Genomic DNA, 20,087 nt, shown 5'->3' with positions numbered 1-20,087 from the left:
TGTTTAGAGATACAATTGTATCTCAAAATAAATAAATCTGTTTAATATTTGTACAGGAATGTGAAGGAAATAATTTCAGAAGGGTGCAGCCCCAGAGCCCTAATGGAGAAGCCGCCCCTGCAAATGTCGAGATCATCTTGGTTTGCAGTGATGCCTTTAACACACGCAAGATTTGAAGAGCTATAAACAAGTCCAGCAACCATAAGATGGTATATGGCTATATGACAGGCAGTAACAGAGGCAGGTGGTGTAGTTTATTTGGATAAATAGGGTGTGCTATACAAGGTTCCTCTGGGATCTTCATGATCATAGAGCTTTTCAAAGTATTCATGAAACTCCTTTCTTTTCTGCAAAACAGATAGTGCTTTAGGCCTTTCATTAGGGGCATGAAAAGCGCTATACAAATAGCACTACAGTAGAATCCTCAAATACTATACTTTTTTTCATCTGGGGCAGCAGACACTGGATAACTCTGCTTAACCTCTTGGCCGCAGGGGTAATTCCCCCGCTGTGCTGGGGGGCGGCGCGCACAGCGCCCCGGTGCTCGTGACGAGCTCAGCTCGTCATGAGCTACGGTGGCCATGGGCTCATGACGAGCTGAGCTCGTCACGGCCACACCCGTTTCTTTGGAACGCTCAGCACAGCGGGGGAATTAGCCCCGCGTGCGAGCGTTGGAGCCGTTATGACGAGCTGAGCTCGTCATGAGCACACGGCAACCGTGGCTCATGACGAGCTGAGCTCATCATGAGCATGGGAGGGATTAAAAGAGCCAAAGAGAACCACTCTAGGTTCCCCCATCTCCTACAAACTCCTCTTTACTTTATGGAAGAACTTTGAGCCTCTTTTGATGATTACACTGGAGAGTGCTAAGTGAACATTAGTTCAATGGTGTGCAGTGTATATTCATTTACATAGGAGGTATTTGCTTGTGCATTTTCCACTTTAATGAAAACTCTTTCAGCCCATACACATGGACTATCGATTCATGAAAATACCAGGAGTAACTAAAGTGACGTCATGCACCTTTCAACCGCTGGTTACATGCAAAGGATGTCTTTTAAGAGGATTTCCTTTTATATATTGTTGAGAGATTAATGGAAGGGTGAGAAGAAAAAGCTACAAAAAGTAAGCAGCTCTTAGAACACGGTTTCCAGCCTCTTCCTGCTGCTGACGTTATGTCCTCTGAGGCCAGGAATAGCTGCAGCAGAGCGAGGTGTACCAAAGGGTAAGTCAGGGTGGCGGCTCCTACACTTGGCTAGCCCTTAATGGTGTCCATGCATATAGAGCAAGGGGCACATTTACTAACATTTCATGAACCACAGGGCAGCAAGCAAAATGGCTGTGCTGCATGAAAATTAGACTGTAGAAATGTGCCATATCTTTTGAGATATGGTGTATGTCTGCTGTCTCCTTGCACTGGTGCACTGTGTGCTGCCTAGCGCCACAGACAATCTTGCACCATGGTGCAAGGGTACCTGGGTTACAAGCAGTATTGTTTTAGTGCTGGAAGGGAAACATCAAGCACTAAAAAAATCCATAGAGGCATGTTACTTTCTCCAGAATGCAGTGCGCAGAGAGAGAGGAAGAAGGAGAAATTTAAACATTTCTCCCTGTTACACCTGGTTCAAAGCGGCACATCATTCTGGCGCAATCTCAGGCTTACGTGTATTAATAAACCTGGGATTGCATCAAAATAAAAGGGTGGATGCATGAGAATGGCCAGACTTCACCCATGGAACATCTCACCGTTGCAAAGTCTGTGTTACTTCTTGGGAATAATCCCACGCAAAGCCATGCTAATTTAATATGCACATTTTAGTAAATTGTAACTTACATTTTGCATTGTGGCTGTACCAAAAAAATGGTGCAACCACAGCAAAAAATGATAGTACATCTGGTCCCTTGTGTATTGTCCCCTGTGCCTGATGTAGTTCTATTGATCTGCTCAACTATGAAAGTCCACAAGAGGCGTTCCATGCCTTAAAAGCCCCAGGAACTCAGAGGAGCAAAGTACTCACCACGGTTTAGCTTGTCTGGTCATGTCCTCCCTGTATGTAAGTACTTCCCACATTGTCAAAGGAAACTCCTTCAAAATCCTCTCGCTCCCACACAAGATCATGTTATCCGACCGCGAGTCCCTGCAGCCACAATCTATTACTGCCTGAGATTACCACACTGTAGTAAGAAAAGAGGGACATCTTGTTTACCATGTAGTGCTCTCATTTAGTGCAATCTTTATAAGAGCTTTGGCGTAAGATTGGTAGTCATTATATTGTAAGTAGGGGATGTCCTTAAATTGTAAGGTAAGAGGGGATGGAACTTCTGCTGTAAGCGTGGCCTAACCTTGATATACACATGAGAGGTTATACATAAATTGGAAGTGTTTAATACTATTGCATGTCTTCATTCTGTATGTACGAGCTTTCCGCATACTGCACAGTAAGTGAGAAGCACCTTATATTATATATTAAATATACTGTAGATGTAGCTGTACTAATGCAGGGTGAGGAGACTTTATTCTGGTCAGTAAGCTGAATGTTGCCGGACACTGCACAGTAAATAAGAAGGTATAGGACGTCTTTGGGTGGTAGCTTTCTGTATACTGAACAGTAAGTGGGGCGTTCCTTAGTTTATATAGTATATGAGCTGTCCTTATGTTGTTTCGTAGCCTACATACTGTACACTTTGTGAAAGGTTTCTTCAATCTGTACAGTAATTAGGAGGTCCCTTATATTATAATTGGTAGATTCACTTATACTGTAAATGCAAGCATCCAATATAGCCTTAAAGGCCGACATAGTGGGCGCCACGGTCCATTAAATGCTCGGGCCTTTAACGCTGGACCACGCCTTTAATAGACGGGAGAACCTACTACGGAGGGCACTAAGGCTATTTGAACATTCCGCCCCTAGAGCACAGGATGTTCCAATTTGTAAAACAAAGGCCTCATAGAGCCAGAGGGGGTTGAAATCCTTCAGGTTCCATGTGGCCTTTGTTTAACATTGGAATAATTACGCTCAAGGCTTCTACCAGCCATTAGAAGCCTGAAGCGCACCATTGTTTTCAATGGAGCGCTCAACTTTTCAATGTTCTTATACAGACGAATGTCCATTACTTTAGAGGACCTTATATAATAAGTGGAGCTGCCTTTATGCTGCACAGTATGCGCCGTCTGCATGTTTCTATATATAAATGTCCTCATATTATAAATGAGAGCTGAACTAACACTATCTAAGGAGTCCTTTCAGGTTTTACTGTACAGGAAGCAGACAATGTCCTTGTACTGTATTGTAAGTAGGATGATCTCTTCAAATTGAAGATGTTTCTTTACATTGCACATTGCATTAGGTGGAAGGTGTCCATACACCGCACAGAAAGAGGAAGGTGCCAGATACTATAAATGAGAGGGACCCTCATTGTTTGGATGGGTGATGTCCTTTTACTGTGTTAGGTGTCCTTATACTGTGTTGTTGGTGAGACCTGCTCTTAGCACTGGTGAGGGCCCTCACATTGAAGATGACAGCTGCACTCATACTGTGCGACAAGTCCTTATGCTGTATGGTAAGTGGGATCTGGCCATATACTGTAAGTGGTTGGAGACCTAATTCTGTGACAGGGAGCTGTCCAAACGGTGGGCCAGCTGTACAGCACATGGGGAGGTGCAGGGTCGGACTGGCCTACAGGGCAAACAGGCAGTGCCCGACTGACTGATATGTCAGTGGTGGGCCATGTTTTAGAAGTGTGTGGGCGTTTTTTATGAGCAGGTGGACGGTTTTTATTGTTGATTTCCCTGATTTTACCACATGTGTGCCTGTAGCAAACACAAATGCATGCAGTCTTGCATACCTAGCTAAATATACATATAGCAAGTTTAAAAACGGGCTGATATGCAAATGTGGGCCACATTTTTAGTTATCTGAATCCCAAATGGGGGGCACTTTTATTTTGGTGCCAGGGTCTGTTTTTTGTCCCAGTCACCCCCTTGAAGAGGATCACTGTAAATTTGCACTGGCCTTAGGCTGTAACTGCTTATATTATTTCTACAGTGTCAAAATGAACCTTGAGGGGGGTGGGGGGGGCATGCAAAGTACATTCAGGGGGGCGCCATGCTCCATACCCAGTCAGGAGCTCTCAGGCCAGGGGCCTGCTGCTGCCCATGCACAGGGCCAGAGGGGGCCCCCTGGATTTCAGGACCCCCCGCACCGCAGGACAACAGGGGCTATTGTTACGCCACTGCCTAAATAGTACGTGTGTCCTGTTGTATTTACTGGAAGTGCGAAATGCCTTTACAGTGTCAGTATCCAAGGCCAAATCCGACTAATTGGGGCATATTTACTAGGGCATTGCGTCACCGGAGCACCACTTTTTAGGAAGCTTGTGGCGCAGTGCCCTACTCCAAATTCACAAGGCAGCGTTAAGCCACTTTGCATGGCTTAACACCGCTTTGTAAATATTGTCCCCCTTCACACAGGCATCTGCGTGAAAGGGGCCTGCAATGGGCGTTGCTATGGTTATTCCACTGCAACACACATTGCTTTTTGATGCTGCCCTAGATTTACAAGGATCTGTACATCTGCGGCAACGTAAAAAACTAATGCCACTGAATAGCAAGAGTTAGATAAGTGCAATGAGGAGAAATACTATTATTTCTTCTAGTTTTTGCTCTTTCTATGTGTGCTGCATTCTACAGCACACATAGAAGGAGCAAATCGTCTTGAAAGATTGTTAATAGTTTAAAGCGTCCCTTCTTGAACATAAGCAATCCTCCCTGCAATGTAGGCTCCCTTGCGCCGCAGCGCAAGGGTGTTTGTGTTGGCGCTAGGCAGCTTTTTTTAGCACTACCGCAAGCAAAAAAAAACACCGGGGTGTGCCATACTCTTAAATACTGTGCATCCCTGTATTTTTTAAATGGCACAGCTAAATTGCTTACAACACCCCGCTGCTCCATTTTATTGTAAATATACCCCATAGATTGCAAATGACACTTTCAAAATTCGAACCTGCAGACCTCATGTGTCAAATCACTCAATTTGTTAATGGTTGCAATTGTATCCTTCAGAGGAATATTTTCATGGATTTAAAGTAGCACACTATGATTGGGATGATTTCCATTTACAATTTTGTTGTACATTTTAGATTGAAAAAGTAAAATAACATTGCAAACAAGAATAATCCCATTTATAGTGTGCTCTTTCCAAATCGAAAATGGCTGCTCAAAAGGATACAATTGCAGTCTCTTCATATTCTACCGTGGACTTGGGTAGAGGGACGGGTTCCTCATATTGAAGATGAAGGCTTTCTCTACAATGCACAGTAACTGGGTTGTGCCTAGTACTCTGGTCCACTTCACTTCCTCGTTTATAAAAAAGTACAGGGCAGATTTACAAGAAACTGACACATCTGTAGAGATGCATCAGTTTCCCTGCTCCAGCCTGCGATACCCTGGTGCCACCATGGATGCACCGTGTTTACAATACGGCGCACCATGGCGCAAGGATTGACAGATGCATCAGAAATTCTGACGTATCTGTTGGCCCAAAAGTCACGCATTGATGGAGTTGTGTCGCAAGCACGACACAGCTCCAGCAATGCATGTTGAGGCTTATACTTATTGAACTGCTTCACTCCTTACGCCTGCTCCAAGCAGGCGTAAGGTTTTGACGCAGTGGCGTCCCAAAAGTGGCGCAGTGAAATCTTGTAGATTTCACTCCTTCACTTTTACAAGGCTCTCCTGCGTGGGAACGCCCACCCTGCATATATTATACCTGACGCAGGTATAATGTGACGCAGGGCTTCACAACGTCAAGCATCTCCCTAGATGCGTTACATTGTAAATTGGCCGCATTGTTTAAGGCTCCACTGCGTCACAAAAGTGAAGCAACAACGGCACAAAAGTGTCACCAGGGGCTAGTAAATCTGCCCCTAAGTACCTGGGCCCTTCTCAGGAGACCACCATAGCTTGCGCTAGCCATTTCCCCTGGCAGAACAGCCAGTGCCGGTACCAACACAACTACTAACTGTCACACGTCTACAAATGTGATCATTCAGACTATTCCAGACCACACAAAATTAGAAGAATGGACTTGGGCGGCAGGTATTTTTCAATTTTGATGTGTGTTGCATTATTAAGCACTCTGTTGTTCTGATCACCTCAAAATTAGACGAACATCGCCATCACATGGTAGATTGTCATAAGTGTCATTGTTGATAGTTAATTACCAGGTAGAACACCGGCAAACACAGGATAAAATTAAGCACTATCGTCACAAAAAATGCAATTGCACGACCAAGGTTATTTTTGCATAACAATTTGCCATGGCCGCCATATAATCCATCAGTTGCATAACTGGCAGATTTTACCCAAAAAATATTTGTAACTCAAACAGACCAAAAGTTGTTAAAATTGTTTCCCACGCATCGTGCAGTGCCAGGCCAGACACGTTGTGAACGTTTTTCTGTACCTAGGAATTAAAATGGTTATTGTCCAGAAAGTGCAACATCTCCAACTGAAATATGTCTGTATGGAAGGATTATTGTCTTTGGCAGGTAAAAAAAAATAAAAAATACTCAATGCAAACAAACAGGGCTGAAATTACGATTCCTTCTTTGTCATGATCGTTTTTAGTTCCACTGTTCCGAACATTATTGATCAAAGCACAGCGACGGTTCTCAAAGTCTCTCAAGCGACTAGAAGAGTCAATTTTTTTTATTTATTCAGATGTCTTCAATCCTAAAGCACCTCCTAGAGGGACGCATATATATTGAATATGAACGCACTATATTGTTCTGCGGATTTAATATTGAATCAAAAAATACCTTCCTTTAGTTTTAACAGAGGATAATCCCACAATCGAACAAACCTTTTATAACAGAGGTGAATAAAAAAAATAGGTGGAACTTTCATTATAATAGTTTATAATAGTAAATGTAGGCTTGTTTTCAGCTAAATGCAGCCTTGTATATCTTTAAATCAATCTATTTTACTCTGGGAGGTATAATGGAGAGTGATAATGAAGTGGCGTTTCAGTGCTTCCATACAAGACAAAAAATATTAATTGGCGCGGGTTTCATTTTGAAAGGGATTTGCAGAGTATGTATAATTTTCTTTCTTTGGAAATCTGTGTATTTGTACACCATTAAAACGCTTTTTGTGTTAATGTGTTGAATTGCTAAAATATCAAAGCGGCTAGACAATGTCACAAAATGCGTTGCATATTTAGTTCTTAAATAGTAATATGCTGCATAATTTGCCATCCTTTGGCGGATAATGTGCCTTTGTTTGTTGCATCCGTGCTGCATAATTTGATTCTCTGTTGTTCCATAACCCCAATGGCCCTGCTTATACTATAATTTTGCAGAAAGGGGTCCTGATACTGTAGGTGGGAGCTTTCCCTTGCACTCTGGCTGCAGTGTGGTAGGTGGGAGGTGCTTCTATGCTGCAAGGAGCTGCTCTCATGATGTACACGGTGGATGTCCTTGCACTGGGAAACATCCTTTACGACGCAACTTTTACCACGCGGTGCCTTTACAACGCAGGTTTTTCAACGCAAGTCATTACAACGAATTGCGCTGGGGGGCGCTCTAGGATAGGTAATAGTTTAATTTACTATCCAACACCTTCCCTACTATCCATGGGGACTGGAGTTGGAATAGTAAATTAAACTATTCACTATCCAGCACCCCCCAACGCAAGTCGTTGTAACGACTTGCGATGAAAAACCTGCGTTGTAAAAGCATGCGTGGTAAAAGCATGCGCTGTAACAACGTACATCCCCTTGCACTCTGAGATGTCCATGTGCTTAACAGAAAGTGGGAAGTATTATGTTCATACGTTACGTCACTGGTATCTTTAACCTTATGAAAATAGTGGTCCAAGGACCCTTGAGTTGTAAAGCTGGGTCCTGTGTAGCATATAGGGGTTCTTGTGAGCACACTTTATGGTACAGGTGTTGTGTATGGGTGTGCTCCCAGAATTTTGAGATGGGATTATTGATGGAACGAAATATTGTGACCGCGATATCGAGGCCAAAATGTTGAAAGCTAAGTAGGGGTTTTCTATACCTAACTCCACATCCATCGTCAGGGTGAATAGATGTGGAGTTAAGAATAGCAAATCTATAGTAGATCATAAAGTGTAATCTTCAAGGTGCAAGCATGTGTACTACAGTAGGATTTGCGAAGTTCTCTTTGTGGTGCTGCTGACTATAGTAGCATAAATTGGGAGAGGTACTGCTGTTATATTTAATACCCTCATACTAAACTCACCAGATTTGTGATGTCTCCACACCATTTCCATCAGGTGTACTCCTAGGCTGCCGGTAACTCATCTTTTCTTTCTCCACAGGATACCTGACCGTCACTATAGAACCCGTTCCACCGGTGGTGGTTGGAGACGCAGTCACTCTCAAGTGCAACTTCAAGACCGATGGACGGATGCGAGAAATTGTGTGGTACCGGGTGAGTGCTCCCACCAACTAAGTCCTAGACACAGATTCTGCCATTCCCCCACTGCACAACCCCTCCGTCCCATTTCTCACACTGTGTTATAATTTTCCCCGCCAATTCCGCAGATTACACCACACTCTTCCCCTAAACTATACCGGATTGTGCTATTCCCAATAATCACACCATGATGGGTGTCAATGCACTTATATAAACCACATTTATCCTGTCTCTCCTCAAATACACATTATTATAGATATATGGACATTATTTCCAGCAGCAACACAACACTGACCCTGACGATCACAAATACTAACAGAAGGATTATTTGTCTTTCCCAAATCTACACTACACAGCAAATTAGCTTTCTCATCTTACTTCATCTTGAAGCTGTAAATGCACATGACTAATACAACCATTCACAGACCTTTACTACCCTAATACTTTCCCCCACAATGCTCTTGAAGGCATCTAAACCAGCATCCCCCAACACTTTGCTTATAGAGGCTCCATTGTCGGCTCCACATGGAGAGAACATGGAGGCGCGTTCTACTCCACTAAGGGGTGAGATGTGAACTGTGCTCTAGTGTCAATGTAAGAATCCATTTTATAGAAGCATCAGAGGGCATCTGAAGGGAGATTGTACTCTGAGACTTTCTCTGGAATTATCTCCTCATTCCAAGAGAGGTGTATTCTTGATGGCCATTCAAGCCTTGACCTCTCAGTAGAGAAAGGGTGTATCCAGCCTTTTCAAATGTGTGCACCTTAATCTTACTCTGCATCCAAACCTCCAGTGATTCTTGATTATTCACCCTATTTGACTTGCTTCTCTCCTGCTCGACACTCGCGCACATGATTGACATCAGCTCTTTCGCTATCACTAGGTCAAAATGACAGGTTGATGTTAGCCCATCAAATAGCTATCACTTACCGGGTGAAAAGCTTTTATCACCTCTTTCAAAGGTGCAGACTTTCATGTGCCTCTTGTACACTTTCATGAAAATATGTTTGACAAGAAACACGTTATTCGAAATGGTATGACAATGTGTACAATGTTCTACCCTGACCATCACTCTACCACAGCTGGGGGCAATAAAAAATTGACTTCTTTGCAGAGATGGGATCTTCAACTTGTGTCACCTGCAATGGAGACTTGTGTAAACTGTTTGCATGTCTTATTAATCACATCAGAAACTCAGGCACAGCTGGAGTAGTTCCCATAGATCATTCCATTCACTTCCACACAGCAGATTGAGTTCCAATGGATCAAAGCATTCGCAAACACACAGCAGGATGATTTTTCATATATCACCCTATTTGCACATACACAGCTGGACGAGTTCCTGTGAAACCACACACCTGGATGTGTTGCCCTGTATCTCACTATTGACTCACAGTCCAGGGAGTTCCCATAGATTATACAATTCACATACAGCGAGCTGGATGAGTTCCTATCACTTCCAATGTTGACTCACACACATTTGCATTAATTGCCCTTAATCACACCATTTTGTTTGCACAGAGTTGAATTCATTTTAATAAATCACACTGTTCATTCGTAGGCAATTGAGATCTCACAGAGCTCAATTTTGACTCGTTCACAGCTACATGAGTTCTCACAGATGACATTGTTGTATTATCACAGCATGATGAGTTCTTATGGTGCCCTTGTTGGTGTATACACAGCTACATAATTGTCATAGAGCCCATTGTTATGTCATACACACCTTGAAGAGTTCTCATAGACCCCACTGTGGGCTCATACACAGCTGAATGAGTTCTCACAGAGCTCATTGTTGGCTCATTCACAACTGTATCATTACTCATAGGGCCCTTTGTTGAATCTTGCACAGCTTGACGAGGCCCCACAGAGCCCATTGTTGACTCTTGCACAGCTTCATGAGTTCTCACAGAGCCCATTATTGATTCTTGCACAGCTTGAGGAGGTCTCACAGAGCCCATTGTTGACTCTTGCACAGCTTGACGAGGTCTCACAGAGCCCATTGTTGACTATTGCACAACTGTATGATTACTCATAGGGCCCTTTGTTGAATCTTGCACAGCTTGACGAGGTCTCACAGAGCCCATTGTTGACTCTTGCACAGCGTGATGAGCGATCACAGAGCCCATTGTTGATTTGCACAGCGTGATGAGTGATCACAGAGCCCATTGTTGATTTGCACAGCGTGATGAGTTCTCACAGAGTCCATTGTTGACTCTTGCACAGCGTAATAAGTTCTCACAGAGCCCATTGTTGGCTCGTACACAGCTTGGTATGTTCATGCAGCCCATAGTTGTCTTATACACATCAGGAGGAGTTCTCACGGAGCCCATTGTTGACTTTTGCACAGCGTGATGATTCCTCACAGAACCCATTGTTGATTTGTACAGTGTGATGTTTCCTCACAGAGCCCATTGTTGATTTGCACAGCGTGATGAGTTCTCATAGAGCCCATTGTTGGCTCGTACACAGCTTGGTATGTTCTCATGCAGCCCATAGTTGTCTTATACACAGCAGGATGAGTTATCACTGAGCCCATTGTTGACCCATGCACAGCACAATGAGTTCTCACTGAGCTCATTGTTGACTCTTGCACAGCTTGATGAGATCTCATGCAGCCCATAGTTGTCTTATACACAGCAGGATGAGTTCTCACTGAGCCTGTAGTTGACTCTTGCACAGCAGAATGAGTTCTCACTGAGCTCATTGTTGACTCTTGCACAGCAGAATGAGTTCTCACTGAGCTCATTTTTGACTCTTGCACAGCAGAATGAGTTCTCACTGAGCTCATTGTTGACTCATGCACAGCAGAATGAGTTCTCACTGAGCTCATAGTTGACTCATGCACAGCTAGATGAGTTCTCATGGAGCCCATAGTTGACTCATGCACAGCAGGATGAGTTCTCACTGAGCCCATAGTTGACTCATGCACAGCAGGATGAGTTCTCACTGAGCCCATAGTTGACACATGCACAGCAGGATGAGTTCTCTCTGAGCTCATTGTTGACTCTTGCACAGCAGAATGAGTTCTCACTGAGCTCATTGTTGACTCATGCACAGCAGAATGAGTTCTCATGGAGCCCATAGTTGACTCATGCACAGCTAGATGAGTTCTCATGGAGCCCATAGTTGACTCATGCACAGCTAGATGAGTTCTCATGGAGCCCATAGTTGTCTTATACACAGCAGGATGAGTTCTCACTGAGCCCATAGTTGACTCATGCACAGCAGAATGAGTTCTCACTGAGCTCATTGTTGACTGTTGCACAGCGTGATGAGTTCTCATTGAGCCCATTGTTGACTCTTACTCAGCTACACAAGTTTTCACTAAGGCCATTGTTGTCCGGCACACAGCTGAATGAATTCTATTTTTCTCACAGCTGGATGTGTTTCCATAGATGACATATTTACTCACTGACAGGTCTCTGGGACAGAAAGAGGTAACTCTTGTTTTTCTCTTCTTTGACTGGGCTTCTTTAGCGCATGCATTTAGGGCCGTCTGCTGATTAGTGTGCGTGGTGTTCTTTCTTGATCAAGGCGAGACATTGCGGGTCACTCCCCAATTCTTAATACCATGGCCTCTGCTGATGGAGGAAACAAATACAATGTTTCTTTTTTTAATTTAGCTCAAAAGCCTTTTCTACATCCAGCTGACTTAATTTACCATTAATTAGCTGAGGAGAGCTGGAAGCTCTGTGAGCCAGAGAGGGCTGAGCTGGGATGTTCAGGGGCTCTGCAATAACTGCAAATCCAGGGACTTACAAATGCAAAACCCATGCCAGAGCCATTCACATTACATTTGCTCTTCGCGAATTAAGATGTTGCTAGGCCAAATATATTTCACCGCCTTGTACAGTAGTAGGCCTTGGCAAGTGTCAGCCTCTTTATAGCTACTTTTTACAACTGGGTTTCTGAAAACGTACGCTTTTCTGTACGTGGTTGATCATGTCCATTAGCATTTGAATGTTAATCTATATTGATTTATTTATTTGTGTATTTTCTAAGTTATACATTTATACACGTGTTATTTGAATGTATATACTATTGAGGTAGTTCAAAGGTAAGTGGAAGTGATTGGAGGGGGAAATACAAAGACGGCGGGAAAGTAAGTTAGCCATAAATTAAAATGTTGTCAATCTTGAGGTTACAGAGATACTTTCCCAGGTCTTACAGTGTTCTTCTAGGTGAACCCAAAGGACAAAACGCCAGTCGGTCTAAACAAAAGGTTTAGGGCTCAAAATAACAAATCCTTCAAATAATTTCTAAAGTCTCTACTTCAAATTTTAAAATGTTTTTTATAATTTCAGAGATGTTGAGTTGCACCCCACACGTGTGTCGCAAATGTAATTTGCTTTAAAGCGAAGTACTTGAAAACCCATACTGCAATCTAATATCATTAAGGAGTATTGCATGTTATTGAAATTACAAATAACAGCATGATAAATCAATATTATCACAATAAAGCCATTGCTTCCCTTGAAAACAGAAATGACGTCAATTGCCAGTATTCACAAAATGAATCTACTGCTCATCAAATTTCTTAGAAATAGACTCAAAATATGCTTTAATCTTACCACTAGTCTACCCAGCTAGACTGTCCCAGAGCTCCAATTCCATATGCATTTATAATTTCATATGTACTTCCATTTAGCTTACATATTGGATCTTCCAGTATACATATTTATCAAAGCAGTACTTGCCACACCATAGTGCCTATCTCAGATGACCATTGTGGGTATTTATCTACAGTAACATTACATAATGTATAAGTGATTCAATTTTGGTAACTTTAAAACGTGCTAGAGGATTGAGTGGAGAAGGAAAAACTATTACCAGCTTTCCAGTTAGACTTCAGAAAAGGCGGTGAACCCACGAACAATATAGACCATCTGAACACATTAGCTATCTGTGTAAAACAGAACACTCATAACACCTAAATCACACGTCATGCATGCTCCCTGGGCTTGATTTCCACATTTGATGAGGTAGATCCAGACAGGTCTGGACTGGGAACCACAACCGGCCCTGGCAAAGTGCATTTATTTTCCGATAGGGCAACACCGTATGCCTTCATGCTGCACTGCCCCATAGCAAAAGAAAAAAACCTGGAATGTTGTTGTATCTATCAGATACTGCACATTCCTGTCCTCTATCCCTGTGCTGGCACTCAATCAACTGCCATACGCCAACACAGGCATCCTTGCACCATGGTGCAAGGGTGCCTGCGTTGGTGGAATGATTGATTTTGTGCAAGAAGGGACACCTTCCTGCACAAAAACAATCAATTGAGGCGATTTCTCCTTATTGCACCTTCCCTACGCCGCCCTTGGGAAGGTGTAGGCTTTTGACGCATTCCCAGGTTTACAGAACGTAAACCTGGGGTTGTGTCAAATACCATGGGTGTTACGTGGGAACACCCACCTTAACACCCATGGCATGCCTCCTTAATGCAGTGTGAGGCAATGCAGCGACTTGCACTGCATGGCCTCACACCATATCTACAAGGCCATGAAAAGCCAGGCCGGTTGGCTTTACATGGTCTCGTAGATATGGTACTGCGATGTGTGCCACTGAAGCATCATCAAAAGTGATGTTCTGGCGGTGCAGGGGCCTTGTATATGAGGTCCCAGGTGCCCTACACAACCCTTGAATCAGTATGCAGATAATACGGTTATTCTGGACGTTACACCTCTTGGACTATAACAATTCCTAGAGATTCTTAACAAATATATTATATGGGGTATAACTTGGTGGTTAACACAAAAAAATTACAAGAATAATAGTTTAGCACGCCTTCAGGTGGGAGATGGGACACAAAAAGATAAATTGTGTAGATTCTATCCAGTGTCTGTGGATAGCAACACAGGCAGGTAGGTCCTAAAGCACTTCTAAATACCATGACATTAGAATACTCCATTTTGCAAGAAGATTGCATCTGAATTAAGAGTCCCACGATTTCTTCCATCATCAGTTGCATATGGTGCCTAGGCCTCGTGATAAATTAAGCATTGAGCAAGAAAAGGTAATGAGCAAATCTCTTCGTGGTGAACTCTTGTGCACCAGCCCAACCTATGTTAGATCTCGGCTTGATTAGTTTGTTTTACAACATTGGCATGCAATCTGTAGTAAGCTACTTCTACCACCACCGAGTAGCCATCCATGGTTCAATGAGATGCTATTATGGAAAGAACTTACTCCCAAAAACTCTGGCAGCTCCTCCAGACGGTCATCAAACCTAAACAAAATCGTATCCCACTTTGGAATCATTGAAGACTGGAAAAGCGTTCCAACATACACTCATTTTCAAAACAGAGTGAAAGAAAATGTAAACTCATTTCCTGTGGAGACAGCCTGGAGAGATTTAGCAAGTACAAACCGGCTCAATTTATTTTAAAGGCATATGCAATGTTAAAACCACAACAGTACCTCGAGGCTCATCTAAGAAATAGTATACGTGCAAAATTCTTAAACTTTTATTTTCACGGCCTCCCTAGTGCAAATATACAGGTAATTTGGAAAAACATGAAAAGCATACATGTAGGAGCTGTAAGCTACATGGTGACGAATCAAAAACAATTCCTAAATGCATTTGCATCTGTCCTGGTTTAATAGTAGTTTTCTAAGACCAACTTTCTCAGGCATTATATGTTTCCCAGTATTTGGTAAAGGGATACCGTGGGCCAGAGTCTTTTATTCTGGCAAGTATCCTCACACCAATAAAAGCTACACAAGTTATTACATCACGAATGTGTAATACCATGAGGGCATGGGAAAACTGGGTCCCTATATGCTTCCCCCGCTTCAAGTTGAGAAAAACCTTAATTTCTGCTGAAATTATCCACATTTTATGCAGTAATAAATAGTAGAGGCGAAAGTGCTGTGTGTTGGGGAGAGAGAGTAGAGAACCGGATAGAGCAATTGTAAAGGATTGTTATCTTCCACCCTCCATTGCAGGAAGGGGCGGCCTGGGTCGGGCTTCACCTTTCCCTACAGCCCCTTGCATGGAGTAATCTGTAGTTTCGCCAGATGCTATTCATCATATGACAAAATCGAGATTACCAGATCCAGTATTTGCAGAGACTGTAATGCTCAGTACAAAAACACCGGCCCACCTGTAGTTGCCCAGATAGTTATCTGACCGGGATAACACTCTAAGTGTCCCTTGTAGGATATTGCCCCTTTTTGTATGGCCATCCACCACTTTTTGCTCCAAATGCTGAGGATTATGACTCTGATAGTGCACTGAAGTCTGCTGCCCAGACTCCAGTGCCTCTGCTCTTTCCCAAAACTGTTATGCCTGACTTGGTAATACCAAATTGGCAAAGACTTCGCCCTCTTATAAGAACCTAGTATATGGTATCAGGGTACCCAGGGTATATGTAGTAGAGGGGTCCCTAGGGCTGCAGCATGGTTTATTGCCACCCTGGGTGACCCAAGCAAATTACTGACAACAGGCCTGCCATTGCAGACTGCAAGAGCAGTGAGAACTGCTTGTCTTCGACTGTGCCCTCACCATGTGAAGCACCGTCAAATGCACTGCCTCTAATATATGTCACCCCGCCTATGGTAGGCCTTTTCAGACCGGGAGGTAGTGTGCAGTATATTAAAGGTGAGAACATATAAGTGCAATCCTATCTTTCCCTACAGTGCTGTTCTCCAATGGAAACTGATATAAGTGTTAACAGTCCATACAATGCCAACCGGGCACTCTCGATAGTGGCATCTCCATTATGGTACCACTAAAATATGTCATGTTTGGTATCAAACAATGTGCCTTCTCACCCCTGACATGAATCTCATGCCCTGTGTGATGTGGCATGCACCCAGGTGGCACCTTAAACGTTGCCCACCTGGTTGCCCCAGCTTCTCTGTGCTCTAGATGGCAAACCCATACTTTCCTGTGCCAGTTGCTGCCAAGACAGATTTATGACATCCTGCCAGGTGTGTGATCTCTCCCAGGAGTCAGGAACAAAGGCTAGGCAGGAAGGAGGTCACACCTCTCCTTCCCAGTAGGCTAGTGAACTGACACATCAGAGCAATGAGCTTCAAATGCTATGCCGTCTCTAATATGCATCTAGGCTTTCACCCTGAGAAGGACACAGCCCTCCCTTGCCCCAGGCATGCTTGCACCCGGGCAAGGTGGGAAATTGGGTATGCATAAGGTGTACATCTCCAAGAAGGCTAGCCATACCTCCAGGGTGAGCAGCCTGATCTGTATACCTAAAATAAAATTCTGCCCTCCTTAGGAGAGCAGAAATTGTGAATTCTGGAAGAAAAGGTGACCTACACCCCCAGATGTGTTAATCTTTGGGGCGGATTAGCTGCAGAGACTAGCGTCCCTTTGGCTACTAGCTCCTACACCTCTAACTCCCCTAAATGTAGGATTTAAAGGACCCTCCTGACACCAGACCCTAAGATCTTAACAATGTGCATCAAGGAAGGACCAAGAGGAGACCTGTGTCGCTGGCAACAGAACTTTGCCTACAACACCAAAGCAAAAGAGGTATACTCTGTCCCTCTGGCAACAGACTTGGAATGAAGTGAATGACCCTTGTCCTTGACTAAACGTCAGAACTCCCGAAGAGAGAGACAGCTGTTGAAGCCAGAAGCACTGTTAGAATTCCCTGGACTAACGAAACTAGTCCCCTACAAAATGCAGGTAGTAACACTCACCTGATCCAAAGAATCACTGGCCAACAAGCCCTCCATGGCATTGCCCAAATCCAGGTGGTCCAGTGCATTGTGGAAGTTGTAACCTTGCCTGTCCTGAAGTTTCAAGCCACTACATCACTCCCACCAAACCCAGTGAAATTCCAGTTCCTTTCTACTGTGCTTACCGCTGCCAAGGCTTGTCGGTCACCAATATGGTAACCAGCTCTCACACTCAACACTCCATCTACAAGGAACACAGTACAACCATCATCTGATGCCAGCAGCTGTGTATCTGTTGTGATTTTGCACTCTGTTTCTTGCAGTGCTGTGAAAGCGGTAAAATGAGCACCAGCGTAGCTCCCGTACAGCACTAAGGACAGCTAGGACAACTCTGCACCCAAACTCCACGGGCTAGTTAAAATTGATCTAACTCTCGTTGGTATGTCCTGGGGCCTGCAGGACCATAACCCTGTAAGGGTTCCACTTAACTCGACCTGCAAGTGATCTATTATCACTAGTCATTTTTGCCATTGACAGCAATGTTGTCTTTTAAATGTATTTTACTGCACTGATTTAAGATTGCTTCAAAAATCTATAACTCCAGTTATATGTATGCTATTGCATTCATTTTGGTGTCTAACAAGATAAAGATACTCTCTATTTTTATAAATTGGTGTTGGGATTCCTCTCGAGCTGTGTCAATCACTAATCGCCCATGTTGGTACTCTTAAATGCTTAACTCATGATCCTCTAGTAAAGCCTGACTGCTCTATGCCAACCTACCAAGATTGAGACAAAGATTTATTAGTGTGAATCCACAACCATCTTTGGGTTATTTTGATAATATTACATGGTAAGGCTTCCCAGCCATAGCACATAATATTCCACTTTCCTATATATATTCCTAATATAACACCACCATGGTGCAAGGGTGCCTGCGTTGCTGGAATGATTGATTTTGTGCAAGAAGGGACACCTTCCTGCACAAAAACAATCAATTGAGGCGATTTCTCCTTGTTGCACCTTCCCTACGCCGCCCTTGGGAAGGCGTAGGCTTTTGACGCATTCCCAGGTTTACAGAACGTAAACCTGGGGTTGTGTCAAATACCATGGGTGTTACGTGGGAACACCCACCTTAACACCCATGGCATGCCTCCTTAATGCAGTGTGAGGCAATGCAGCGACTTGCACTGCATGACCTCACACCATATCTACAAGGCCATGAAAAGCCAGGCCGGTTGGCTTTACATGGTCTCGTAGATATGGTACTGCGATGTGTGCCACTGAAGCATCATCAAAAGTGATGTTCTGGCGGTGCAGGGGCCTTGTATATGAGGTCCCAGGTGCCCTACACAACCCTTGAATCAGTATGCAGATAATACGGTTATTCTGGACGTTACACCTCTTGGACTATAACAATTCCTAGAGATTCTTAACAAATATATTATATGGGGTATAACTTGGTGGTTAACACAAAAAAATAGTTTAGCACGCCTTCAGGTGGGAGATGGGACACAAAAAGATAAATTGTGTAGATTCTATCCAGTGTCTGTGGATAGCAACACAGGCAGGTAGGTCCTAAAGCACTTCTAAATACCATGACATTAGAATACTCCATTTTGCAAGAAGATTGCATCTGAATTAAGAGTCCCACGATTTCTTCCATCATCAGTTGCATATGGTGCCTAGGCCTCGTGATAAATTAAGCATTGAGCAAGAAAAGGTAATGAGCAAATCTCTTCGTGGTGAACTCTTGTGCACCAGCCCAACCTATGTTAGATCTCGGCTTGATTAGTTTGTTTTACAACATTGGCATGCAATCTGTAGTAAGCTACTTCTACCACCACCGAGTAGCCATCCATGGTTCAATGAGATGCTATTATGGAAAGAACTTACTCCCAAAAACTCTGGCAGCTCCTCCAGATGGTCATCAAACCTAAACAAAATCGTATCCCACTTTGGAATCATTGAAGACTGGAAAAGCGTTCCAACATACACTCATTTTCAAAACAGAGTGAAAGAAAATGTAAACTCATTTCCTGTGGAGACAGCCTGGAGAGATTTAGCAAGTACAAACCGGCTCAATTTATTTTAAAGGCATATGCAATGTTAAAACCACAACAGTACCTCGAGGCTCATCTAAGAAATAGTATACGTGCAAAATTCTTAAACTTTTATTTTCACGGCCTCCCTAGTGCAAATATACAGGTAATTTGGAAAAACATGAAAAGCATACATGTAGGAGCTGTAAGCTACATGGTGACGAATCAAAAACAATTCCTAAATGCATTTGCATCTGTCCTGGTTTAATAGTAGTTTTCTAAGACCAACTTTCTCAGGCATTATATGTTTCCCAGTATTTGGTAAAGGGATACCGTGGGCCAGAGTCTTTTATTCTGGCAAGTATCCTCACACCAATAAAAGCTACACAAGTTATTACATCACGAATGTGTAATACCATGAGGGCATGGGAAAACTGGGTCCCTATATGCTTCCCCCGCTTCAAGTTGAGAAAAACCTTAATTTCTGCTGAAATTATCCACATTTTATGCAGTAATAAATAGTACAGGCGAAAGTGCTGTGTGTTGGGGAGAGAGAGTAGAGAACCGGATAGAGCAATTGTAAAGGATTGTTATCTTCTCACCCTCCATTGCAGGAAGGGGCGGCCTGGGTTGGGCTTCACCTTTCCCTACAGCCCCTTGCATGGAGTAATCTGTAGTTTCGCCAGATGCTATTCATCATATGACAAAATCGAGATTACCAGATCCAGTATTTGCAGAGACTGTAATGCTCAGTACAAAAACACCGGCCCACCTGTAGTTGCCCAGATAGTTATCTGACCGGGATAACACTCTAAGTGTCCTTTGTAGGATAGTGCCCCTTTTTGTATGGCCATCCACCACTTTTTGCTCCAAATGCTGAGGATTATGACTCTGATAGTGCACTGAAGTCTGCTGCCCAGACTCCAGTGCCTCTGCTCTTTCCCAAAACT

At 43.4% G+C, this 20,087-nt stretch overlaps 1 protein-coding gene across 2 annotated transcripts in view; it reads left to right on the top strand.

Annotated features, from left to right (window-relative positions):
• Positions 1-20,087, top strand: part of IGSF21 (immunoglobin superfamily member 21) — a 1,341,695-nt gene that overhangs the window by 439,145 nt on the left and 882,463 nt on the right. For both annotated transcript variants that reach the window (XM_078641115.1, XM_078641114.1), the window contains exon 2: positions 8,345-8,457. In XM_078641115.1, coding sequence (XP_078497241.1) covers positions 8,345-8,457 — 113 coding nt within the window. The remainder of the gene's footprint in view (positions 1-8,344; positions 8,458-20,087) is intronic.

The sequence above is a fragment of the Lissotriton helveticus genome, chromosome 5_1 (genome assembly GCF_964261635.1).
Source record: "Lissotriton helveticus chromosome 5_1, aLisHel1.1, whole genome shotgun sequence".
NCBI classification, from domain to species: domain Eukaryota; kingdom Metazoa; phylum Chordata; class Amphibia; order Caudata; family Salamandridae; genus Lissotriton; species Lissotriton helveticus.
Note: the sequence above shows the minus strand (reverse complement) of the source record. Positions and strands in the feature narration are given on the sequence as shown.